Source organism: Grampus griseus (genome assembly GCF_964374135.1).
Source record: "Grampus griseus genome assembly, chromosome: 15".
In the NCBI taxonomy this organism is placed as follows: Eukaryota; Metazoa; Chordata; class Mammalia; order Artiodactyla; family Delphinidae; genus Grampus; species Grampus griseus.
In genome coordinates, this window is record NC_139009.1 from 31,118,311 (window position 1) to 31,145,529 (window position 27,219).

Sequence of the window (27,219 nt, forward strand, 5' to 3'; positions counted from 1 at the left end):
GTGATATGGTATACAAAGACCTAACTTCTCCAAGCTTCTCCAAGTAATCGCTTTCAAGTGACAAACCTATAGCTCATTCATTCTCTTCTTTTTTGGGATCATGGAACTCTTTGAGAATGTAATGAATACCAAAAGCCATCTCTCCAGAAAAACACACACACATACAACATTAAGCCTATAAATTTCCAAGGGTTTCGTGGGCCCCCTGCGGCTCAACCAGAGCCCTTTCTAGCTGTCAACTCCCAAGCCCCTGAGTAACTCCTGCTACAGATACTTCATCTGACAGACAAAGCCCAGAGTTACAGCACATTTAAAAGTGTGTAAGCCTTTTCTTTTTAAACTATATTTTCATGTACTTTAAGACAGTGCAGAGGAAATGTATATTTGCATTTTTTTGGCCTGAAAAAAATTAAAACATATTTGTTGAGTGAAACAAGTCAACACCATAAACAGAAGGGCATATGATGGTAATAATATCTTCACGACAAAACAGCCCTGAGAGGCTAAGTGATTTTATAAGGCCAAAGAGCTAATAAATTCTAGATCTTCCACATCCTAGCTCAGTACTTTTTAACTAAACCATGCCACCTTAAATATAATAAGCATATTATTACACTGCATAGGATATAGTTTTCAAAATAAAAATCCCTTAAAACACCAACCTTCTAAGAATGACTATAAATAATTAGGCCTCTAACTTACTTACTTAATTGGACCATTCCATTTTTAGCACCTAAATACTGACAAATTAAGGAGCAAATTATATATACCGGCTTTTGAAAAAAATTCTTTAAGGCACTACTCTCTAATCAACACCATTTGTAAAAATAATGAAAATCGAAAACAGCAAAATACAAAAAAATCTGTTATCTTTATAGCATGAACATGACTATATACAGACAAAAATACAAATAGTTTAAGCTTTGGGTCATTCAGCAAACGGGATATGACGCCAAAAACCACACAGAGTTTCTCTGCTTTGGGCCCCTGATATTAGAAGAGTCTGGCAGGCAGGGATCAAGTATCTATTATCTGATGTCCACTTGGCAGACTCTACAAAAACAGTGAGGCCTGGCTGCACAGCAGGAGTTAGGTATTCTAACTACTACCTAAAGATCCACTCTAACTCGGAGTGTGGCTGCAACTAACATGCTAAAATAAGTGTGTGCCTCCGTTTCTCCACTGGAAATTCGATAATACATTATCTGCCCATATGCTGGTTAAGGACACAGTAGCTAGAGCAAACTGGTTCACATTTTGGCTTTGCCACCTACGAACTTTGGCAAGTTACTGTAACTTCCCTGTGCCTTAGTTTCTTCTGATGCAAAATGGAGTTAATAACAGCATCTCTTTCATTGCGCTATTGTAAGGACTGAGGTAATACATGGAGAAGTCTTCGAGCAGTGCCTGGCAAGTAATAAGCACTCTATAAATGTTAGTTTCCATTATCATTATTTTAAACAGATGACAAGATTAATCAACTTATACCTGCACTGCACTTAGATGTCCTTAGGAAATTACAGGCCTTAATTTTTTTACGTTTTAATCATGTGGCTTAACTACCAGCTGTTTTTTCTAAATACAGTAAATACATGGCCAATTATTCTTGTAAAGAACTGAAAAAGAACTTACTGTCTACACTGCCACCTAAGCCTGACACGTTAGCAAAGTTTCAGTTAACTTTTCATCTCAATATAACCAGACTCCCTTTTTAAAAAATTTATTTATTTATTATTATTATTATTATTTTGTGGCTGCGTTGGGTCTTCGTTGCTGTGCGCAGGCTTTCTCTAGTTGTGGCGAGCGGGGGCTGCTCTTTGTTGTGGTGCGCGGGCTTCGCATTGCGGTGGCTTCTCTTGTTGAGGAGCACGGGCTCTAGGCACGCGGGCTTCAGTAGTTGTGGTGCGCGGGCTTCAGTAGTTGTGGCTCGTGGGGTCAGCAGCTGTGGCTCACGGGTTCTAGAGCGCAGGCTTAGTAGTTGTGGCACATGGGCTTAGTTGCTCCCCAGCATGTGGGATCTTCCCAGACCAGGGCTTGAACCTGTGTCCCCTGCATTGGCAGGTGGATTCTTAACCATTGTGCCATCAGGGAAGCCCTAATCAGACTCCCTTAACCAACTCTAAGCTACCTGGATTCACTCACTTCAACTTTCACAATCACTACAAATTCCAAGCACAATACCGTAATGGTTATGCTTACAGTGGCCTCCTAACTGCTCTTTACCTCTGCCCCCCATCTCCACTCCCCACACTGCAGTAGGTAAAGCTTGAAAGCTTGTAAAAATCCAAGTCTAATTTCACTCTCCTACTTAAAACCCTGCAATGGTTCCTTATTGTCCTAAAGAGAAGTCCCACCTCCTTACAAGACCAAAGAGGCCTGCATGATCTAGGGTCATCCTCCCTCTCCGGCTACTGAGGCCACATAGGCCTTCTTTCAAATCCTCACCCTGTTCTTTAGGGCCTCCAAGCCTGCACAGATCATGCTTCCTCTATCTGGCATAATTCCCTCTCCCCATTGCCTCTGACTCCCCAGCGGAGATGAAGTCCTCCTGTTATACACTCTCCTAACCCTAATCCTAATCCTCTCCTCTCGGCAGCACAAAAGAAAACTCAATAAAATAATTGTTTAAATGGTTGTTTAATGTTGTTCTTATCCAAAAAATATAAACAAGTAAGACTTGGGAACATGTCTCTCTTTTAGCGCTACAACCCAAGTGCTTAGATAGATGCACAGTACCTTATACACAGTAGGTGTGTCACACAGGTGACAACACAGACACCTGTGTTGTCTATGGAGAAAAGTGGTGATATAACTGATGATGGAAAGCAAATCATCCACAAAACAAGACTAATGCAGAATACTGGCTGCACTGTATTAAATATCTAAGTTACCATATGCATTACAAGTGAAGTAAAAGTAAAAACCTACTGCTTAAAGGTGGGCAAAATAAAGTTAAGACTCAACTTTCCAAAGTAAAGTTAAGTTTCTTTGTGCATCCTCAGGTGTTATGTGAAACAGGCGGAGTTCCACTTCAGTTACCAGTAAGAAGATACACAACCAAATCAAGACTGCTGCCACATTTGGCACAAGCCTGCTCTTCTTGGCAGTCTCTGTGAGGCCAAGAGTTGAGCTGGCCAGAGGAGCATGATTTATCTGCCACATTTAGAAGTGGTCCCTCTACAACAGGAATGCTATGCTACTAATGGGCTTTGAATTCTAACCTTGCCAAACCAGTACCTTTCCTAAGTATTCAATTCACTTATATATATATATATATAAAAAAGCTGAATCCTATGTGTCACTGACAAAAACAAGTTTAATAAGGCATCACGGTCCAATTCGAGTTGGAGAAAAAGTTGCTCTTTCGAAAGAAAAAAAGAAGGAAAGACGGGAGGGAAGGGAGGGAAAGAAAGAAAGAAAGAAAGAAAAGAAAGAAAGGGAGAAAGGGAGAAAGGGAGGAAGGGAGGAAGGAAGAAAGAAGTCATGCTAACCAGATCTCTTTTACAAAAGAAAGTCATTACTTGGAAAATTAAAAGAAACTGGTATGCGGATGCTAGGAGGCTTAAGGTTGAGGGGCTGTCGATGGACGCTGCCCAGTGAAATGACTATCGCCGGGCCTGGTGGGCAGCAGATGCCAACCCACCGCGAACAATCCCAGGTCCGTGGAGAGCATGCAGGTTTGACATAAGCCAAACCCCTGCTGTCCGGCTCGTCGCACTGACCCTGCCAATGCAACAAACGCGCAGACCCTCTCCGCGCGGTGAGGAGCGGAGTTGCCGCCGCCGTTCAGCGCTTCCCGGGAAACGCGCGTCCGGGGGAGGCTCAGGTAAGGACCCGGGGATCTCGGGATTAAACGTTTGGCCCTTTGTTCTCTGCACGGTCGCGGAGCCCTGGGCACCCGCCGCTCCTCCTCGCCCACCGCTCCCGGGCGCCAGCGTCTGCCGCCGACAGGCAGCGCGGACTCGGGCGCCCCGACTCGCCGGCGCCCCTCGCCCTCCCCGCGGCGGGTCAGCGCCCCACGGCCTCAGCGGCGCGCGGCCCCTCGCCCTCACCTTGTAGACGTCGCCGTAGGTGCCGCTGCCGATGCGCTGAATCAGCTCGAAGTCCTCCTGAGGGTTCCGGCGGGACAGATCGAAGCAGGGGTTCATGGCGGGCCCCGGGTGCCCCCAGCCTCCCTCCCGGGCAGGGGAGGGGGGGCGCTCAGGGGGCCACACGGAGAGTGGGAGCCGCGGCGGGCCCCCTGCTCCCCCGGCGGTCACAATCGCCCGGCTCCACGCTGCGGCCGCCGCCGCGGACGACGACGACCGGCCTAACCGTCCCCGCCCCCCGCAGCCCGCCGCGGCGCCGAACCCGGGTCACACCCACACAGAGCCGAGGACGCTCGCAGCCCCTCGCTCGGGGTGAAACTCCAACATGGCTTCCGCCTTCGCCGCTCCTCCCCCTCCCCTTACTCCGGCTCCTCCACCCTCCTCCCCTTTCCCGGCTCCCGCCCGACTGCGCAGCCGCGAGCCCGGAGGGAGCGCTCCCCGGACCCGCGCGCGGCCCTCCCCGTGCGCGCTCCGGCTCCCCGCGCTTGCCTGGCGAGGCCCGGTCCCCGGGCCCTATTCGGCCAAAACGGCCGCGGCTTCCCCGCGCTGGGGACCCGCGCGCGACCGCCGCTGTGCCGTGCCAGAAAAGGCTCGCCTGCTCCCCGGGACGGCGGAGGGGGGGCAGGCAGAAAGGAGCTCCTATTCGCTTCTCATTTACCCAGCGACAAAGTCTGACGTCGCCGCATCAGGTCCCCATCCTAAGCAGGTAGTATAGTTTTAATTTGCAAGACGGCCCGTGTCCCGAACTTTTTTTTTAGAAGCAACTATACATAGGACACAGCCGAGTCCCACAGACTTTCTGGGATTGCGGGGAAGGGGTTGTTGTCCTGAGGAAATCCTCTGAAAAAAGTGAGCTGTGCTTGCTGCGACCCCTGACACTCGGGCCCTTTGAGTTGACCTGACAGGGTGCAAAAAAGGACAGGTCAGGAGGGCGGCCAGGGAGGCGTGTGGAGTGGGTAGGCCATGGGAAGCTCTGGAGGAAAAACACGCCAAACGGCCGCCAGCCCTTCCGCGTGGAGGGCGTGGGAGGCAGCCAGAGGCCAGAACTAAAGCAGTGCTTGACCTTCACCAGAGGCGTGTGGATTATCAAAGACGGGGGAGGGGACCAGCAAGCTGTCTAGCAACCTTGCAAAGGAGAGGTGGGGTGGGGGTGAAGGGTGGAGCGTGGACGAGATCCATTCCCATACCTGAAATGTCAACCTGTGATGGTCCGCAAGCTCTACAGCTTAACTACCCAAAGCCCCACCCTGCTTCAGACCCAGATTGCAAGCCTTGTGGACACCAGCTTCAACTCTTATTATCTGTCCAAGAAAGCCCGTGGGTATGGAGGGCTAATTTTCTGTTTTCAATAAACTGCCCACTAGGCATTTCCAAAAGCTTTAATCAAGTAGGTAGGTGATGGCCACTTCGGCAATACCGCTTTGGAGTTTTGCTTCAGAAGCTGTTTCCTAGTACCCTTAGGTACCACACCTTCTGACCGTTAATATTCCCTAAGGCCTCGTGGCTCCCCGAAAAACTAGGTCTTATCAAACTCGTTAAATATAAAATAAGTATAATCAAATAATAGTCAAGCGAACTATTTACAGTTAACTGCCACGTACATTTTTATCTTTTCCATCTCTTTGCCTACAGTAAGATTGCATGTTTACTAAATTCTCAAAGAAGTTGTTTGCCCTATCTGTTGACTAAAAGATGTTGGAAAATGACCATCTCTTCATCTATACAAGTAGACTTTCAATTATCTAGTTTTTAATTATTTTAAAGCATCAGTACTAGGAGCATATTACCTACACTGCTGCCCTGTGAATGCTTATCATTGGGTTTCTTCTAGATGGATCGACCTTAAAAGACTCTGGTATCTTGAGAATTAAACTCCTGACTATAAATATTATTCCATGGCTAAGGACCCTCTTTTTTGCCTGTTTAAGGCACTTGCCCAGAGGCAAGACTTCCTTCAGCCTGTCCACTTTTGGAGAATTGTTTGGCCTCCTTAAGCCAAACATGAGGATAATTAGCCCAGGGTTCAGATAAGCAGACTTAATAAACGATCTCAAATAGGAACCAGTTCTGCTCTCTTTTTCTGCCTTTTTAATGCTGGAAAGCCAAATTCTCAGGATTGAATGCTGCACAAGAACGTTCTAATGGTTTCACTGTTTTGTTTGCAAGGATTATCTTCTGTGCAGATAACTTTGCATTTGCATCACTAATAGACTTCTTTCAAAGGGAAAAGACATTTCAGTAGGGCTGAAACAGTCTTTAAAGTTTTGTTTGTTCCATTTTGGCAAGGCCAAGCTAGTCCTTTTGAAAAGACATGGATTTGCATGTAAGGGCCTGATTTGCCGTATGGGTTACAACATAAATAAAAGGGCTTTTACAATCAACAAAGAATAAAATATTTTGCTGTTGGTAATACATACATACAGCCAAATCTGATGTCTTTTTTTCTATTCTAACACTCCTCAGCTTCACTAGAAGTAACACTAATGATCACACTTTCTTTGAATCAGAGAAATAACTTCCCTCTTCTATGATTAGAAGCATCCTTAGAAGTCCTAAACTGCTTCTACAGCATCTCTCCTGGGTTTACTGCTGCTTGAATACCTTCAGTGAAAGGGAACTCACTGCTTCCGAAGTACCCTGCTTCAGTATAAGATAGTGCTAGTGAATAATCATAACAATAATAAAAAAATATCTAAAATTACCAAGTGCTTACAGCGTGCCAGGAACTGAGCCAAGTACTTTCCATGTATTATCTCATTTAATTCTCACAACAACTTGATGACATAGATATTATTATCTCCATTTTTTGAGGCACAGACAGATTAAGCTACTCAAGGTAATACAGAAAGCTGAAATTTGAATAGAGGTAGACACAAAGGCCAAGCTCTTAGCCACTAGTCTGTAGTTAAAGTCTACTTTAAAAAATTTATCTTATGCTAAGCCAAAATCTGACTCCCTGTTACTCAATTGGAGTCAGTGATTATTAGATTCTAGTGGTGTAGAGTACAAAGAAGAAAAACCAGCGTGCCTGACCTCAAGGAATTTGCAGTCTCACAAAACAGTGTGAGAAAAACAAAGGAGGGACCTAAATGTAGACAGGAAGATGTAGGAATGATGCTAAAGTAAATTTTGAAAAATATGTCAGAATTTGCCAGACAAACGGGGGAGGTGGTATACTCCAGGCTGACCACTTAGCCCCAGGTCCTTAAAGCATCCAGCCACATAAGCATCACACAGTAGGGAGCATGTAAGGCTAAGGTGGACAGTAACAGTTGCCACCATATCCATACCACCTTTCTGTTAGCCCATCCCTCGTGCATCTGTGGCTTAAAAATTCCTTGGTCTTCACCCCAGCTTTCAGTTTCATCTTCAGGACCTCTTGTCTAATAACCCACTGGATCCACTTCTTTGGTTTATTGACCATATAGCCAGCATTCACATTTTCAGTATACCACCAGCTCTGGGAAAGGAATACTGAGCCAGACTTCACACAGAAAAGACTCATTACATCTGCCAGGGAAGGAGAATCAGACTCAGACATGCCTGTGAAACAATATGGCAGAAAGTTCCAGGAGGTTATATAACCTAGCCTAACACAGTTCTGAGCCTGGCTACCTGGGTTCAGATCTTGTCTCTGTCTCCTTACTGAACATCCTTGGGAAGTTATTTCAAACTGGGGCTATTATGAAGAGTCGAAAAGAAAATACCTGTAAAAGTCAGCTGTACCTGGCACCACAGTAATCCCACAAAGTATTAATTACTGTTATTTTGAGTACATTTTAGAATGTTTTAAAGGCTGACAGTTATGAGGATGGGGATGGAGATACGATTTAGGAAGCAAAGGCAATAACATAAAAGACCTTGAATTAAGGCCAGGGAGGCCTAGGATAGAGAAAAGGGAAGGAAACTAGGAAATAATTGGACGGTGAGGAAGCGGACAGTGACATGGATGACAAGCAGGTTTCTGGCTCAGACTATTGGGAAGATCCCAAAAAGGTAGTAGCATTTGCCATAATAAGAGGAACTGGGGTTATTTGGGGGAGGGTTATAACACTGGATCAAAATAGATGATTCTGTTTTGTATCTGTTAAATTAGAGGTGCTCAAATAGAAATGTGAAATAAGTGATAAATTTTACATTTATCACTAGTAAAAATTAGGGTTGAAACTTAGAAAAAATTTCGGGACTAATTTTTAAATTTGGAGAGCCATAGTTCAGAAATGTTTGTTGAGCATCTGTTAGGTGCCAAACATATATTAGGTTCTGGCAATGCAGTAGGTCCCTGAACTCAAGTTGGGGCTACAGACAAGTTCTCATATAATTTCTTGACGGTGAGATAAGTACTGAGGTGCAGAGAAGCAAAGCAAGAAGAAGATACTAGATGCCACTCGGGCTAATAATTTGGTTCTTTTTCAACCTATATATATATTTTTAATTTCTTTAAATGAATTTCTTAATTTTTTTAAGATAGTAAATGGATATTTTTGAAAGCATGTACTCGACATTTATTTACAGATGAGGTGGAACCCTGCATGGGGAGTGGGTGGAGATGGAAGTCCTCAGGTGTCAGCTCTCAGCTTCCTCTCTGTTATTCTGAGCAATTCAGCTCTGCTTCCAGACTTGCATACATCCTAGCACAGTGTTTCTCAATGGAGGTTTCATTAGCATTTTGGGTAGTCCTTGCTTGCATGGGACTGTCCCCAAGCATTATAACATCCCTGCCCCGCCATCAGTACTGCTCCCAGCCATACTGACATCAACATTTCCATATGCTTAGGGTTGGGCTGGGGGGTGAAGGTAGTGACTAGATTGAAAATGTTTGCCTATCATGTCCCTTTGGAAAACTATCACCCACACCGAACTATTTATCATAGAATTCCTTTCTATTTAATATAGTATATTCCCTGAGAGAAGTCCTGATATATAAACATTGTCCCTTTTATTACATTTCCAATATTTAGCACCCAAGTGATATTTCACTGCCCTCTGTAGATGCACAACCAAGATTCCACCTGCCCTTTATTATGTAGTTTCCGGGATCACATAAGAGGGCAATGAATCTAGTCTTTGCAGGTTATGGAAGTCTTCGCAGAGGAAGGAAACTCTAAGCTGAGACTTAAAAGACAAGTTAGAGAATTAGCCAGGCAAGAAGGTATATTCCATACTGAGGGTAGAAAGTTTACATTCAAAGAAGTGAAAGTAGTTCTGTTTGGGGTGAATAACAGATGAGGCTAGAGTGGTAAACGGGGACCAGTACATTAAGGGGCATTGTTTCAGTAGGGCTGAAGCAGCCTTTAAAGTTTTGTTTGTTCCATTTTGGCAAGGCCAAGCTAGTCCTTTTGAAAAGACATGTATTTGCATGTAAGGGCCTGATTTGCGGTATGGGTTACAACATAAATAAAAGGGCTTTTGCAATCAACAAAGAATAAAATATTTTGCTGTTGGTAATACATACATACAGCCAAATCTGGGCTCTGTTGTGTTAAATAATTTGGATTTTTGAGAACACAAGGGGGCTATTGATGGGTTATCAGCACAGCAGTGGCATGATCTTACTTGTGCCTTAGAAATGTTCTGCTAGCTGCAGGTGGAGAATGAATTGAAGGCAGATGGCAGGACTGGAGACAAGATGGGAGAATATGTAATTCAGTATCGTCTAATGAGCAGTCTTTGCTCTGAGCTCCTCAGTGGCCTCACTGAGCCTTTCTCAGAGCTGCTGTGCAGTCTGAGACTCGTCCCGCTTACTCTGCCATTCCTCTTCATCCTTCCAGGTATTTCCACAGATAAGTCTCTTGCACTTCTAATTCAATTTTACCATCTACAGAATTAGTACAATTAATATCAGTGAAGCAAAGAAGGAGGGAATTTTAAGAAGAGAATGAGCGAGTGTGTTAAATGCCAAAGAGAGACTGAGGAGGGAGATATAAAAGTATCATTAGGGCTTCCATGGTGGCGCAGTGGTTGAGAGTCTGCCTGCCGATGCAGGGGACACGGGTTCGTGCCCCGGTCCCGGAGGATCCCACATGCCGTGGAGCGGCTGGGCCCGTGAGCCATGGCCGTTGGGCCTGCACGTCCGGAGCCTGTGCTCCACAATGGGAGAGGCCAAAACAGTGAGAGGCCCACATACCGAAAAAAAAAAAAAGTATCATTAGCTTTGTCATCACGGAGGTCAGTGCTGACCTAACTATTGATGTTCATAGTTCCTCTCCTGCTAGTGTGTGTCCTCTTAGTTATATCCTCCCAGATCCCCTTCAGCCTTTCTCATACATCATGATCTTCATACATTTCATCTGGACCCCCCTCATATGGACACATGTAATGTATTAATATCTTCCTAAACTCTGGCACTAAGCATTGAGCTCAGTATTCCACATGCAGTCTGGTCAGTATTGACGACAGGAAGACTATAACTACCTATTATCTCAACACTATAACGTAGCCCAAACTTTGATTCAGCTTTTTATAGTTGGCAACAAACTCAGGGCCACTGTGCTGCCCAACTCCAGGGGATCAGATTATAATCTATAATTATATAATCCTCAACTACAACTGGCCCCTGGGTCTCCATCAAGTAACATCTCCAAAAAACATATTTGCTCCCCCCCTCTGAATCAGATCATCAGAGGTGTTCTTGAACCCCCATTGCCATAAAGTGCCAGGGACAAGAACCTGATCTCATAGATCCTACTGTAAAATTCCTGCTAACAGTTTATCAGATCAAATAGCATCTTCTCATCACCAAGCAGATAAAACACACCAACAAAACAGGGCATAGAGTACACCTACCCCGTGTTACTATCAGGTGAGATCTTGCAAAGACAAACAAGTTAGACAAGAACCTTGTCTCTATAGACAAGAACCTCCTATCTTCTTGAGAAGCCAGAATTTCAAGGGGGTGCTCTTGGGCCTGCACTGTAGGGAATTGATATCTTTTTAGACCCAACTAATCCTTGATGGGTGTAGGCTCTGTGAAACATAGACAAAATACTAAAGGATTGTAAAGAAGGGCAGACTGAATACAGTCTGGGTGAGAGATCAAGAGATGCTGAGATAATCTACCGATAAAAATCCTAGTTATAGTCACCTTTTATCCCCTGATAAGTCAGTGCACAGTGTTTCCCTGGTTCCCTTTCATATAACATCTAGCCTAAAATTCCCCTTAGGTGCCCTCAGTTAAAGGGTATTGCCCTGTCCTCTAGTTCCCAAATACAGAGTGAGGCCACGGTTGGGCCAGATTGGATCGAGTTGACCCAGAACAAATGCAGTTACATACACTGTGTTTCCAGGGTAGATTACTGCCCAGAGTGCTATCCTACTGGCCTGTTCTTTAGAAGCTTTATTCTAGTTGCTATTACTCCCTTAGGAGGAGTCCAGCCCCTGCCCTCGACAAAACCTCTAGGAAAGCAATCTGCTCATAGATCTAAAAAGTTCATCTCTTTGGAGAAAAAAATCCGTGAATTTGGTTTAAACCTGGACTGGAATTTTTCTTGATCAAAACAGACAAAACAAAAACAAAAATAACAACAGAAATAAAAGCCCAGTTAAGTAATTGAAATAACATGTGCCAGGAGTTTTTCGTTATTCCTTACCCTCTGCTCATAGCTCAAGGCAGATGTGAAGGTGACTCATTTCTTAAACTGACCCAGATCTCTGCCCCAGGAAATAGGTCATGCTGGGTCTGAGCTCATGGCAAAGCCCAACTGGATCAGGGCCTCTTCTCAGCATTAGAGCCAAAGCTTCAGTCTGGAATCTGATCATCTGGGTTACTTAAGATACTTTTTTTAAAAATTATGTTTAAATTAGGACTCATCTGGTAGTATAAACTTTCCCAGCTGAGTACCGATGCCATCAGAAATAGTTTAAACGTGTTGATGGAATAATTGTTCTCATTGTAAAAGGAATAAAAGGAAGGAAACTCATGAAAATTTCCCTGCTGCTTTGTATTTCATTTACAAATGGCTAAGCTCTTACATGAAATTTGTGAATAGTCCTTTTCAAGCATAAGTGTGGAGCTGTACAGGCATTCTCTCTCTGTCTCAACATCAATACCATTAAGTGGGCATCAATATCTGAAAATGTTTGTATGAACTTTCAATACCTGAAAGTATAACACTCTTACACTGCTGATGCCAATATTTAGGGCTTACTTCTGATCTAAAGAGAGCCCTCTTTGGTCCTTCCAAATAAATCCAAAACACCATGTCTGCAAATCTGAGTGCAGTCTGGTTTTTGCTACGAGGTACAAGCCTCTTAATTTGTCTCTCGGGCCCCATTCTCTTCTTCTGATATACCACACTTGGCCAAGAAACATGCTTCTTAAAATGCCAATGATGGAAATATGGAAGTCTCGGGGGGAAGCTAAATTTGGAATGAATGTGAGCTCACTTTTAGGCATATTATGTTTGAGAAGATGAAAGGGCATTAAGGAGAAGCCATTGCAAAGATAGTGACAGATTTAGAAAGTGCAAGAGGAAATTAGATCATCACGTGTAAATTTAAGTCATACAAATAAAGACGGTAGAATAATGAGATCTCTAAGTGAGAGTCTGAGAGTGTAGAGCAATGGTGAGCAATCTTTTTTTTTTTTAAATGAAAGCCACTTAAAAGGAATAGAAAATGTTTCTGGGCCTTGTTTTTTAAACATTTAAAGTGAAAATAATGTACCTTCCATAACAAGAATTTATGCTGTGGGATAATTTATTAAGGTATGAATATGTAACCATTCTTCCCCAGGCAGTGTTTTCCAGCCTGTCTTTGCGTGATATATTTGTGACGTGGAATTTAAGGAAAGGACAGTGGAGACATGATGGTGGGGAAGGAGGAAGACAAAGGGAATAATTTAGCCAGAAAGGAGCTAAGTCAACCTTTCAGGTGTTGGAAGAAAGAGAGAAGGGAGAAAATAACCAAGAGCCCAATAAACTGGGTCCTAGAGAAAGAGTTTGTGTTTTAGGACTAGAGAGAATAGAATGGAACTCAAGCGTGGCTCTGTAACCATGAATGGGTTCCTCATAGGTGCTCTTTGACAGCTGCAAGTAAGGATTGGAACACCTTTTTAAGATTGCAATGTATCTTTATATGTGATCCTGGGCAGAGTCTGAGGTAGGTGGGATCCCAGGATTAATTAAGGTTAAAAGAAGAATGCCAATGAGAAATTTGCCAATACTTTCGAACTGCTAAAATATTATCTGGTTATATGTAAGAAGTCACGACACAGAAGCAGCTTTCAAATCTTTTATAACTTAATTTGCATTACTTTTTAGCATTTATAAATATTTTCATATTTATGTCTCATTTTATCTTTGGAAAGACTCCTTCATTTATTATCGTCCTTAGTTTACAGATGGGGAAATTGAAGCTTAGAGGAGTGAAAATCAGAAACAGATCAGGGTTTATAATTAGTTTCAGTCAGTTGAACATCTACTGAGCTTTGATTACTGAGTTTCAGGTTATATTAGATATTGGGGTTGCAAAAATGAATAAAATGTTCTCCCAATCCTCAGCTACTCAACCAGTCCTTTCTTTGCTCTTCTCCAGTTCTCTCCCAGAGGTTTGATATCCCGTCTTAGCTGGGGCTGGGCAGGTTCATGGTGTGATCCAAAGCTGAGCGTCACCGACACAGAGTGCTAGTTTATAGCAAGAACTGACTCCGGGGTACTCTCCAGTTCCATGCCTATGATGTAGTCATCAGAGTTGCAAAGGTAAGGAAGAAATGGGAAATCTCGTATACTGTGGGGAGAAGAATAAGCTGGTACAACCACGTTGGAAGGCAATTTTTCATTCTCAACGCTAAAGATGCCCTTACAATCTAACAATTCCATTTCTACATGTATAAATGAAACTCTCCCTCAAATGCATAAAGAGACATGTAAATGACTGTTCATTGAAGCATTGTCTATAACAGGAAAATAATTGGAAACAACCTAAATGTTCATCAACCTGAGAATGGATAAGTAAATTGATGTATGATCACACAGTGGAATACAATATTATAGTTAAAATAAATGAACTAGAACTAGAATTAGAATATGCATAAATCTCAACTAATAGAATATTGAGTGAATAAAACCAAGTGGCGGAAGATACAATAAGTATGCTACTGTTTACATAACTTTAAACACATCAAACAATACTGCATATTTCCGTTTGTAATAACATTTTAAAATATTCGTGGTTATGATAAATTACCAAATTCAGGATAGTTGTTACCTCTGCTGAGAAAGCAGGATAATGATAGAGTATGTAGAAGCCTTTAGCCAAATCTGTATTTAAAAACAAAGACGTGGATCTAAAGCAAATATGGCAAAAAGTAAATATGTGACAAAGCTGGGCGGGAAAGACAAAAGAAGTTGTTATATTATTTTCTATACTCTGTATGCTTAGAATATTCCATTTAAAAGTATCTGTGGTCCTTGAACCCTGGAATTCTGGGATTTTCTTGTGTTTTTTACTTTGTGCAGAATTTTCTTTTATTTTCTTTTGCCCATGCTAAAATTCCATCCATTCTTTGATACCTAGCTCAAGTCTCACTACCTTACTGAGAATTTCTGTGACCATCTTGTCAGTTCAAACTATTGCTCTCCCTTTTCAAAACCATGATAGATCTATAAGTCTCTCTTGTACACTATGTATTTATGACCAGATTCTTTCATACTGTTGTTTAAATATATATTGTCTTGCATTAATATTTGACTTTACACGTAAACCTTGTTTCTCCAATTGTAAGAGCCTTAAGAGCAGGGACAATGTCTTAAATGTCTTTAATTCTTCACCAGTGCCCAGTAGAGCCTAACCAGATACTTATTAAAGAAAAGTGATATATAAACCATAACCCTTCCTACAAAACCTTTACATAGAAAGTTGAAAATACTAGTTTGTGCTACATTTGCCTTTATTTTCCAAGAGAGAGAATACTAATGAGCTGTGAAATGACCAAAAATCAGGCAGCAGAAGGGAAAAGAAGAAATAATGGATTTGTATATTACACATTCTGGATAATCAGCTCTTAAATGATTAAATGTGGATAATCTCTTATGGGGAAAAGCAGGTTTTAAAAATTCATTTTATGACTATTGAATTGTTTTATAGTTATTTCCAGTTTTCAGACACTCCTAGGCCAAACTTACAAATTATTTATTTTTTTATATAAATTTATTTATTTTTGGCTGCATTGGATCTTCGTTGCTACGCGGGTTTTCTCTAGTTGCAGCGAGTGGGGACTACTCTTCATTGCGGTGTGTGGGCTTCTCACTGCGGTGGCTTCTCTTGTTGCAGAGCACGGGCTCTAGGTGCATGGGCTTCAGTAGTTGTGGCTCGCAGTCTCAGTAGTTGTGGCTCGCAGACTCAGTAGTTGTGGCTCGCAGACTCTAGAGTGCAGGCTCAGTAGTTGTGGCTCACGGGCTTAGTTGCTCCGCGACATGTGGGATCTTCCCGGACCAGGGCTCGAACCTGTGTCCCCTGCATTGGCAGGCAGACTCCTAACCACTGCACCACCAGGGAAGCCCCTACAAATTATTTTGAAAAATATTTCCTCTCATGATATGTTGCATAATCACACACAAATGTACCTTGTTATCATTCTGCCTTCATTCCAGTATTTATTAGACTAGACATGGGAATGGTGGTCCGATGAAACTAAAAAACAAAAGGTTTTCCACCTATGGAATCAGGGAAGGATTTTGGAGAAAAAAAAATTTACTTTGAGTTCAATTTACCCTTAGTCTATCTTGTAAAAAGTGCTTGTATTTGAGGCAACCACCTCACCTAACACCTCAGAGTGAAAGGTGAGTCTATACTAGGCCCAGGAGGAAAGCTGATGAGCATAGGAAATGGTAAGAGGTCTGGACTGCATTGTCTCTCCTCAGAATGAAAAGTCGGTTATCACAGAATGAGATAAATTTAGGAAACAGTGTGGTTACTTTTAGCAGAAGCAGCAGCTCCTATGGTCTATTTCAAAACTACCCCCATTTTGTCCCTGGTGAGTTTTCCTAATGGACCTTTGTGATGTTTTATTAAACCAGGCCACTATCTCATGGTTCTTTGGCCTAAGCGCTACAATACCCAAAATACAGTTCCTTAAATTAAACCTTACCTACATCTGTATTTATGATGGTATTCTTAACTCTACAGTGTACCTCAGGGAGGTTATATCTTTAAAATTATTACCACCTCTATCTCTATGTCATTTGTGTCCTGGCGAAGAAAATATCTTGCCGTTTGGTAAGAGATAATATATTCCCTCATGTTCACCTCATTTGTGGGCATTAATGTTGAAGCAAAGCCTTAAAGCAGTGACCAGAGTATTTTTATATTAATGATGTATCTTATCATTGCTCTCTGCAATTTTTCCTTTCCTTAAAGAGAAGCAAGAAAAATGCTGTTATAAAGAGAATATATCCAATGAATATGTTGGGTTCTCAAAGTTCCCTAAAAGAAAAGTGTTTATAACTTGGAATTGATTTCCCATGGAAATCGTGTGGTTGATTATGGTTACATTCTAAGTCAAGGCCACAAAATCGAAATAATATTAATAGGTGTGGCAGTTGATTAAGAAATCACATCTTGTTTTCTTGTCTCTGGGCTTGCCATGGAAAGATAAGAAGTCCTTTTCCCTTCTCTTCTCTAGAGGGAAGTTTAAAATGTGGTGATTTTCTAAATGTGGTGATTTGGGAGACAGAAGACTCAGTTATCTGGAAGGAGAAGGGTTCTAAGAAAATGGGAATGGCTTGACTTCAGGAGAATTTGGATCTCCTGAGCCCAGAAGGAGGAGAGAACCAGACAAGAGTCAGTTTCCATAAATGGTGAAGAGCCATGTCCACTTCCAAATAACAGATCAGAATGGTTTAGACCTCCACGGGGATGCCAGCAAGGATATGGTGTCTCAGAAGCAGTAAAAGTATGGACTTCCCCGGTAGCGCAATGGTTAAGAATCTGCCTGCCACTGCATGGGACACAGGTTTGAGCTCTGGTCCAGGAAGATCCCACATGCCGTGGAGCAACTAAGCCCCTGCGCCACAACTACTGAGCCTGCGCTCTAGAGCCCATGAGCCACAACTACTGTAGCCCATGTGCCTAGAGCCCATGCTCCTCAACAAGAGAAGCCACCACAATGAGAAGCCCATGCACCACAACAGAGAGTAGCCCCTGCTTGCCGCAACTAGAGAAAGCCCGCATGCAGCAACGAAGACCCAACACAGCCAAAAATAAATAAATTTATTTTTAAAACAGTAGTAGGGCTTCCCTGGTGTTGCAGTGGTTGAGAGTCCGCCTGCTGATGCAGGGGACACAGGTTCGTGCCCCGGTCCAGGAAGATCCCACATGCCACGGAGCAGCTGGGCTCGTGAGCCATGGCCGCTGAGCCTGCACGTCCGGAGCCTGTGCTCCGCAATGGGAGAGGCCACAACAGTGAGAGGCCCATGTACCACAAAAAACAAAATAAAAACAGTAGTAAAAGTATTAACTTATACTAAGCTTAAACAAGTCAAGGGTACATGTTGTAAACTCTAGGGTTACTATTAAGAATAGTAAAAGTATGTATAAACAATATATTATATAAATAGTAAAAGAGAGAATACAGAATAATAATAAAGAAAACACTCAATTAAGCCAAAGGAAGGCAAGAAAAATGATAAGAAGGAGCAAGTAACAAGTGGAATAAATAGAAACCAAAATAGTAAGATGTTAGCTATTAACCCCAATATGTCATTAATTACCATAAATATAAATGGCACAATATTCTATTAAGGAACAAAGATTGGGCTTCCCTGGTGGCGCAGTGGTTGAGAGTCCGCCTGCCGATGATGGGGATATGGGTTCGTGCCCCGGTCCAGGAAGATCCCACATGCCATGGAGCAGCTGGGCCCGTGAGCCATGGCCACTAAGCCTGTGAGTCCGGAGCCTGTGCTGCACAACGGGAGAGGCCACAACAGTGAGAGGCCCGTGTACCGCAAAAAAAAAAAAAAAAAAAAAGAACAAAGATTTTCATACTGGTTTTAAAAATATATGTGCTTTGTATAAAAGATACAAGAGTAATAATCTAAAATTATGACACAGAATAGTTAAAAGTAAAAGAATAGAAAGACATTTTATGCAAACACTAGCCCAAAGAAAGCTTGTATAGCTATAAATAACATATAAAGTAGACTTTAAAGATAGAAGCATTATTAGAAACAAAGTGTGATATTTAACAATAATAAAAATATTAACCCATCTGGAAGATAAAACAATTCTAATTTTGCAGACAACTAGCAATATAGTATAAAATACATAAAGCAAAAAAAAAATTGCCAAAATTTCAAGGAGAAATAGACAAATCTACAATCACAGTAGGAGCTTTTAACTCGTCTCTCAGGAACTGATAGAACAGGAGACAAAACATTTAAATAACATGACTTACAAAATTGACATGATGGATATATATGGAATATTGCACCCAACAACTGCAAAATTCCCCAACACATACAACCTAAGCAATGTATTTCTAAGTAATTCATCAGTCAAAGAAAAAAAATCACAGTAGAAATTAGAAAATATTTTGAACCAAATTATTATGAAAATATGACATCAAAAATTTTAAGATGTAGCTAAAACTGTCTTTAGTGAGAAATTTATAATTTTAAAGGCTGAAATTTATAGTGTTAAACAAGAATTACCTAAGTATCCATCTCAAAAACCTAGAAAAGAACAGCTAAACCTGAAGAAAGTATAAAGAAAGGAATAGTAAAAGTATAAAGAAAGGAATAGTAAAGTGAAGAGAAAAAAATTAATGAAAATAAATGTACAGTAGAGAAGAGTCAATGAAAAGAAATAGTAAAACTGACCAATCCCCAGCAAGACTGGTCACACATACAAAGCAGAAAGAAAAAAACCCAAATAGGATACATATTCTCTATCAGGCTTGAAAAGGGGGACATCACTGTGGATCCTACAGATACCACAAACCTGAAGTAAAACTATTTTAGACAACTTAAAGTCAGTAAGTTTGAAAATTTAGATGAAATGGGAAATTTCTAGACAACCCAACATACAAAAAGTGACACCAAAAAAATAAAAAACAAGAAAGAAAGAACACCTGAATAGTTCTATATCTACTAAAGAAACTGAATAGTGATTAAAAATCTTCACACACTCAATCTCCAGATTCTTATGACTTCACCATTAAATTCTTCCAAATATTTAAGGAAGAAAGGACAACAATAGTGCACAGACTCTTTCAGAGAATACAAAAGTACCAGTTCATTTTATGAGGCCAATAAAATGTTGATCCCCAAACCTAAGGTCATTATAAGAAAAGAAAACTGTAGACCAGTCTCTCTTTTATCAGAGATGAAAAAAATTCTAAATTAAATATCAGCAAAACAAATCCAGTAATATATAATATATAAAATGTGCGTTTCTTTCAAGCATTCAAGGTTGGTTTAACATTGATAGTCTTATTATTTACCAAATTAATAAAATAAAATGTAGGGACTCCGCTGGTGGTGCAGTGGTTAAGAATCTGCCTGCCAGTGTAGGATACACGGGTTCGATCCTTGGTCAGGGAAGATCCCACGTGCTGCGGAGCAACTAAGCCCATGCACCACAACTACTGAGCCTGCGTTCTAGAGCTTACAAACCACAACTACTGAGCTCGTGTGCTGCAACTATTGAGGCCTGCACGCCTAGAGCCCACGCTCCACAACTAGAGAAGCCACTGCAGTGAGAAGCCCGCACACCTCAACAAAGTGTAGCCCCTGCTCGCTGCAACTAGAGAAAGCCCACAAAGCAACAAAGACCCAACGCAGCCAAAAATAAATAAATAAATAAATAAAATCTAAAATAATAAATAAAATAAAATGTATATGATCATCGTTATAGATACGGAAAAGGAATTTCATAAAATTCAATATCCATTCATGATTTAAAACTCTTAGCAAACTAGTAATTTCTTCTCTTTTTGGTAGTCTTTTATTTTGAAATAAGTTCAAACTTATAGAAAAGTACAGTCACTGTTATGAAAATGAAAATTCAAACCACATACTGGAAGACAATATTTATTAAATATACCTGATAAAGGACTTGTATCAAGAATACAAAAGAATGCTTACAGTTCAGTAAGAACTCATAATTAAAGTAGAAGAACTCAGTTTATGACATGGGCAAAAGATTTGAATAAATATTTTATGAACGGCAATAAGCACGTGAAAAGATGCTCAACATCATCAGTCATCGAGGAAATGGAATTAAAACCACAGTGAGATACCAGTACACACCCACTAGAAGGGTTAACATTAACCACACTGACAGTACCAAGTGTTGACAAAGACGTGGAGCAACTGTAACACTGATATACTTCTGGTAGGAATGTAAATGATATGGACATTTTGGAAAAATTGGATAATTTTTTTATAAAGTTAAACATATATTTACCTTAGGACCCAGCAATCGCATTCCGATATATGTACCTAAGAGAAATGAAAACGTGTATTCACAAACATATGTACTTGAATGTTCATCACAACTTTATTCATAATGACCCAAATCTGGAAACAATAAAACGTCCCATCAACAGGTGAATGGATAAACAAACTGTGGCATATCTATACAATGGAATACTATTTAGCACTTAAAAAAAAACCCGATGAACTACTGATACATAAAATGTCATGGATAGAATTTCAAAAACATTATTCTCATTGAAAGAAGCCAGACACAAAAGATTCCTTTCTGTATGATTCCATTTATATGAAATTATAGTAAAGACAAAGGTATAGTGACAGGACACATGTCAGTGTTGCTAGTCATGGGGTGGGGAAGGAAACTGACTTCAAAGGACAAAAGGGAACTATATCATGAGTATGATGATGATTACATTATAGAATACATTGTAAAATTCATAGACTTGTACTCTTAAAATTGGTGAATTTCACTGTATGAAAATCATATCTCAATAAAGTTGACACCCCCCCCAAATTGGTCAAAGATTTGAACAGGTACTTCAAAAAAGAGAATATCCAAGTGCCCAACAAACATGTGAAAAAGCACAAAACCAGAAGATGTGAAGCAGCTGGAACTCTCCTCCACAGCTGGTGAGAATATAAATTGGTACCACTTTGGGAAACTATTTGGCAGTTTCTAAGAAAGCTGAATATGTGCATAACCCATGACCCAACAATATTAGTCCTATTTGTAGGAATCAAAATTTGCAAACAACCCAGATATCCATTCAACAGTAGATAAATGATGTGTATCTGCACAATGCAATACTACACAGAATGAGAATGAATGAACTACTGCTACACGTGGATGAAGCTTATAAACATAATGTTGAGGGAAGGAAACCATACACAAAAGGCTGCATTTATTTAAAGTTCAAAAACAGAAGAGATTAAATTATGGTAATAGACATCAGGATTGTGGTTATCTGACAGAAGGTTATAATTGGGTGGGTGCGTAAGGGGGCTTCTAGAGTGCCAGTAGCACTTTTTGATATTCGTACTGGTTATATATGGGTGTGTTCACTTTGTGAAAATTCATTGAGATTCTACCCTTATGATCTGTGCCATTTTTATTTATGTATGTTATATTCAATAAAAGGTGTATTTAAATAGTTACAATCACATGAATACTTGTATAACTGTCATAATGTAGACTTTGAACTAAGTAAATTCTATTTATCTGAATTTGCCCAATCTAAGAATATCTTATAAATGGAAATCTAAACATTCAAAATAGAAAATTACTTGTAGTACAAAAGCACCTTTCACTTTACAAAGCAACACATCAAATGCATGAAAGGAACAAGGATAACACCATAGCAGATCCATTTTTCAATTTTGTACATTTATCCTAAGGAAAGAAATAATCCAACAGAAGCACAAAGCTTGCTGTGAAAATGTTCATTTTAAATATATGTCTGCTAGCTAAAATCAACCCAAATATCCAACCAGTGGATCAAGATTTAATAAATTATTATATACCAGTACAAGATGATAACATACATTTAAAATGATGAATAGACTTTGTAGAAACAATAAAAGTTTTTGCAGGTACAGCGTTAGGTAGAAAAATATAAGATGATAGGTACACCATGATTCTAACTATGTGAAAATGAACCAATGGGTAATATGAAAAAATTAAAAACTTTTCTGTTGGAGTGATAGATTTATGGATATTTTTGGGGAGGTGAGGGGATAACCGCCACCCTCCCCGCCCCGCGCCCCAGCACAACAGAAATATTTTCTCTATTATTTGGATCAGTTAGAGTTCTTTTGTTGCAAGCAACAGAAACTAGCTTAAATAAAAAAGAGACTTACAGAGTCATACAGGAGTAACTTACAGAATCAAAGGAATTACTGAATACCCAAGAGGAAAGAAGAGGAACCAGAAAGGTTACAGAGATTTCAGAAACAGAAGTTCCCCAACAAATTTTCTAGGATTCTGCCTCCTGATAACTAGTTTTAAATACCTTCTTTCCCCCTGTGCCTCTACTCAAGCTTCAAATTATTGGGAGAGAAAATCTGATTATTCTGGCCTGAGTCAAGTATCCACCTTGTCCTTTGGCAACCAAATCAGAACAACCTGGAATTGGAGAAAGGCTCTTCTTTAAGGAAGAGGGGTAGTGTTGTTACTAGAAGAGCAGGGAGTAGAAGGATACTGGGTGGGCCCAAACAGCAGTTCCATGAAATCATACATCATATTTTCAGTAAATCAGAATACTACTACTTTTTCTCTTATATTAAGTGAAAATATGCTTATTGTAAAAAATTTGCAAAATTCAGTAAAGTGTAAGGTAAGGGACTAATGCAAAAGCAAGCATCCTTTATCCCATTATCCATAACCCTATAGTAATTATCTACTGCTGTATAATAAATTATTCAAAACTAGGATGTCTACAAGCAGAAAGTAGATTAGTGGTTTGCCTAGGTCTGGGGGGAGTTGGGAGACTGGGGGATAATAGCTAAAGAGTACAGGATTTCTTTTTTTTTCTTTTTTTTTTTCAGGATTTCTTTATAAGGTTCTAACATTGGATTACGGTGATGGTTGTACAACTCCAAATATACTAAAACCATTGAACTTTCAACAGGCGACTTATGGTATGTGAATTATATCTGAATAAAGTTGTATTTAAAAATACTAGTGTAACCAACTGTCCCAGTTTGCCCAGGACCTCCCTGGTTTTAGCCCTGAAAGTCCCATATCCCAGGAAACCCCTCAGTCCTGGTGAAACCTGGACAGTTGATCATCCTACTCAAAATTCAGCAGCTTAGGGCTTCCCTGGTGGCACAGTGGTTAAGAGTCCGCCTGCAGATGCAGGGGACACGGGTTCGTGCCCCGGTCCGGGAAGATCCCACATGCCGCGGAGCGGCTGGGCCTGTGAGCCATGGCCGCTGGGCCTGCGCGTCCGGAGCCTGTGCTCCCCAACAGGAGAGGCCACAACAGTGAGAGGCCTGCTTACCGCAAAAAAAAAAAAAAAAAAAAAAATTCAGCAGCTTAAAGCCATATACATTTGTTATCTCATAGCTTCTCTAGACCAAGAATCCAGGCGGAGCTTAACCATGTGGTTCTGGCTCAGGGTCTCTCATAAGCTTGCAGTCAAGTGGCAGCTGGGGCTGCAGTCACCTGAAGGCTTGACTTAGGCTGGGGGGTCTGCTTCCAAGTTTACTCATGTGGTTTTATCAAGAGGCCACAATGGGGACTTCCCTGGCGGTCCAGTGGTTAGGACTCCACTGCAGGGGGCCCGGGTTCAATCCCTCGTCAGGGAACTAAGATCCCACAAACTACACAGTGCAGCCAAAAAAAAAAAAAGAGGCCTCAACGTCTTGCCACATGTGTCTCCCCATGGAGAGAGACATGGCAACTGGCCTTCCCCAAGAGCATGTGATCTGAGAGAAAGGCTAACTTGGATGCTGTAGAGTCTTTTATAACCTTATCATGAAAGTTGCACGGCAGAAGTGATGACACTACTTCTGGAACAATGTGAGAGGGAACCACACAGCGTGTGAATACCAGGAGGCAAGAATCATTAGGCTATCCTGTAGGCTGGCTCCCAACTCTAACCTTGTCAGCATTTTACTAACGTTTTGCTGATCTTTAAATTGTAACAGACCCAATTTAGAATAGATGGACAATTTAAGAGTGCAAGTATAATAGAAAAACATACAGTGATGAATACCTTTGCACATAAATTTTACTTCTCTCTCTGGTTATACAGCATAGATTTCTAGATGTGCAATTATTAGGGTACATGGCTTAAGCATCTTAAGACTTGTCATATATTGCCAGAATGCTTTTCGGATATTCTCAGTGTATCAGGGTGCTCATTTCACCATCCCCTTGCTAGCCTCAAATATTATTGTTAGTAGCTCTGCCAATTTCTAAGTGAAAAATTGTATCTCCTTGTTTCAGAGCACCTTTTTAATAGCGAGGTTGAACATTTTTCCATGTGCAGTGGCCCTTGCTAATAAATAAACATGTAACAGGCCATAAATCCTTTCCAGATATATTCACGCTTTCATTTAATATTTATTGAGTGCCTAGTGTAAGAACAAGGAAATGTCTCTGTTCCTAAGATGCTCATATTCAAATGAGAGAGATGGACAAGGAAGCAGTTCAATACATTTTAATCTGAGGAAATATTTAAAAAGCACAGAGTCAAGAAACCATTGGGTTACTGGTGGAGACTGCAAGTACTTTTCTCTTGCTGGTGCATCAAATACAGAGCTGAGGGATAAGGGAGTGTTAAGAGAATCAAACCAGACAAGGGAGCTCAAATTAAATCTTGTTGGCCTTCTCGCCCTCATTAAAAAGGTTAGACTTTATCTCTGAAGGCAAAGGGAAAGCAGGGGTGAGCTGATCAGATTTGTGCTTTTGGAATTTCCCTTTGGCTAAAGTGTGGAGAAAGAATTGGAGAGGGGCAACAATCGAGGTAGGATGGCCAGATGGCAAACAGCTGTAGTCTAGGAAGGCGTTGAGACTGGCCTTATCCCAGCGAGTAGCAGGAAGAATACTGAGGTTTAAGTAGCATCCCTTGTTTCAGCCTAGGTCTCTGAGAAAATGAAGCAATAAAACAAAAGATAGGCAGATAGAGACTCCCCTGGTAGCTCAGTGGTTAAGAATCTACCTGCCAATGCAGGCGACACAGGTTTGAACCCTGGTCCAGGAAGATCCCACATACCGCGGAGTAACTAAGCCCGTGCACCACAGCTACTGAGCCTGTGCTCTAGAGCCTGTGAGCCACACCTACTGAGCCTGTGCTCCACAACTGCTGAAGCCCGCGCACCTAGAGCCCGTGCTCCGCAACAAGAGAAGCCACTGTAATGAGAAGCCCGTGCACCGCCACGAAGCGTAGCCCCCGCTCGCCGCAACTAGAGAAAGCCCACGTGCAGCAACGAAGACCCCACGCAGCCAAAAATAAATAAATAAATTTATTGAAAAAATATATATATAGGCAGATGGACTCCAAAACCTGCCATTTATTGCTGAAGAAAACTACCATAGAGGTCTTAGTTAGTGTGAGAGCCAGATGAGATGCTAAGTAAACCCCCAGATGAGGGCAGGCTTCTCTGAGGTGAATGTTGAGGTGTGCCACCTGGATCCCTCTTCAGAAATAAAGGACTTATTCCTCTGGCTGCCTGGAGGGCTGCTTCTGCCCTCAGCTAGGAGCTGTTTTTAGGGAGGGCCTTGGCTAAAAAAACCCACTAGCCCAGTTACGTCTCCTTCGGGTGGCCGGCATCCAATGACTGATCAGGGAGCAAAACAAAGCTTTGGTCCCCCACCCCCAATTTGAGACAACTCTGGAAGGTCATCCGGGCTTTGGAGCTCCCCCAAGGTCAGCTGAGGCCTCTATTGAGACTGAATCTCAGCTAAACTTCTCCCTTTGCCCAATCTTGCTCCTTTCTCTTCCCTTCCTGTTCCTGTTCTTCCCATCCTATCCTGTTTTTCACCTTCCTGTTTTTTTCTTCCCTTCCCTTTCCTTCCCCAAGTATTGATTCCAGAAGCACTACCTCCTGCACACTAATATCTATCTGAGAACCTGCTTCCCAGTGAACCCAACCCGTGACACCTCTGGAGAATGCTATACCTGGAAGATTAGAATGTCTGTCCCCTGTAACTAGCGGCCAAGAGGATGAAGAGTGGCTCAGACCTAACGCACCCAGATAAATCCGGGGTCAGTCCACCTTCCCTGAAACAGAGTGCTTAAATGGCATGGAGAGATGCCAGGAGTTAACACCACCTATGTGTGCTCAACAAAGCAGGAAACATTAGGGTACCATTGAGTGATATTAAAGAGATAGAATCACCAGGAATTAATGTATTGGATATAGGTGAGGAAAAATAGGGCCAGTCAAGAATTACTGCTAGGTTTCTCATTCAGGTAACGGTGATGGTAGTGCCATGTAGTGGGATGAAAGAAAAAGCATTTATTTGGAGGAAAATATGAGTTCAGTCTGAGGTGCCTTTAGGATGTCAAGGTAAAGTTTTTCATTAGGCAATTAAAGATGAATATCTGGAGTTCAGGAGCGTGACCTGGAGTAGCAATATAATGTGTATGCTCATCAGTATATGCCTGGTAATGATGAGGATCCCACAAGGCCGACAGAGAAATAATTTAGGGAACAGAAGTCAATATATTTTTTAAAAGCCCAACAGGGCTTCCCTGGTGGCGCAGTGGTTGAGAGTCCGCCTGCCGATGCAGGGGACACGGGTTCGTGCCCCGGTCCGGGAAGATCCCACATGCCGCGGAGCGGCTGGGCCCGTGAGCCAGGGCCAGTGAGCCTGCGCGTCCGGAGCCTGTGTTCCGCAACGGGAGAGACCACAGCAGTGAGAGGCCCGCGTACCGAAAAAAACCCCAAAAACCCAACAATCTCTAGTGCTTTCAGAAACTTGAGAAGTTATTACCTACCTAAAACAAGAGCAAGGATGTGATAAAAAGAATGATCAGAAATATGAGGAAGTCTTGGGAATGAAAATATGATTGGCAAAAGTTTCACTGGAAGGGTTAGAGGGTAGATCTCATAAATATCCCAAAAAGTAGAATATGAGAGAAAAGATGAGAGAAGTAAAGGATGATTTCAAAAGATCCAACAGTCAGTTAACAGTATCTTTATGTAGATCCTGTCCTGGTTCTTTTTTTTAAATTAATTAATTAATTTTT

At 41.5% G+C, this 27,219-nt stretch overlaps 1 protein-coding gene and 1 long non-coding RNA gene across 7 annotated transcripts in view; one reads left to right on the forward strand and one right to left on the reverse strand.

Annotated features, from left to right (window-relative positions):
• Positions 1-4,476, reverse strand: part of MAP4K3 (mitogen-activated protein kinase kinase kinase kinase 3) — a 188,703-nt gene extending 184,227 nt beyond the window's left edge. For all 3 annotated transcript variants that reach the window (XR_014297761.1, XM_082671760.1, XM_082671759.1), the window contains exon 1: positions 4,053-4,476. Coding sequence is in view for 2 of the 3 variants with exons in the window: in XM_082671760.1 (XP_082527886.1) it covers positions 4,053-4,148 (96 nt within the window). In the remaining variant the exon portion in view is untranslated. The remainder of the gene's footprint in view (positions 1-4,052) is intronic.
• The window catches only part of LOC309833450, a 77,401-nt gene continuing 53,903 nt past the window's right edge, over positions 3,722-27,219 (forward strand). For 2 of the 4 annotated variants that reach the window (XR_014297763.1, XR_014297765.1), the window contains exons 1-2: positions 4,594-4,794; positions 13,623-13,786. This is a non-coding gene — a long non-coding RNA (uncharacterized lncRNA). Of the gene's footprint in view, positions 3,827-4,593; positions 4,795-13,622; positions 13,787-23,065; positions 23,159-27,219 lie in introns of those variants that run through there. The other 2 variants (XR_014297764.1, XR_014297762.1) reach the window with 2 other exon arrangements.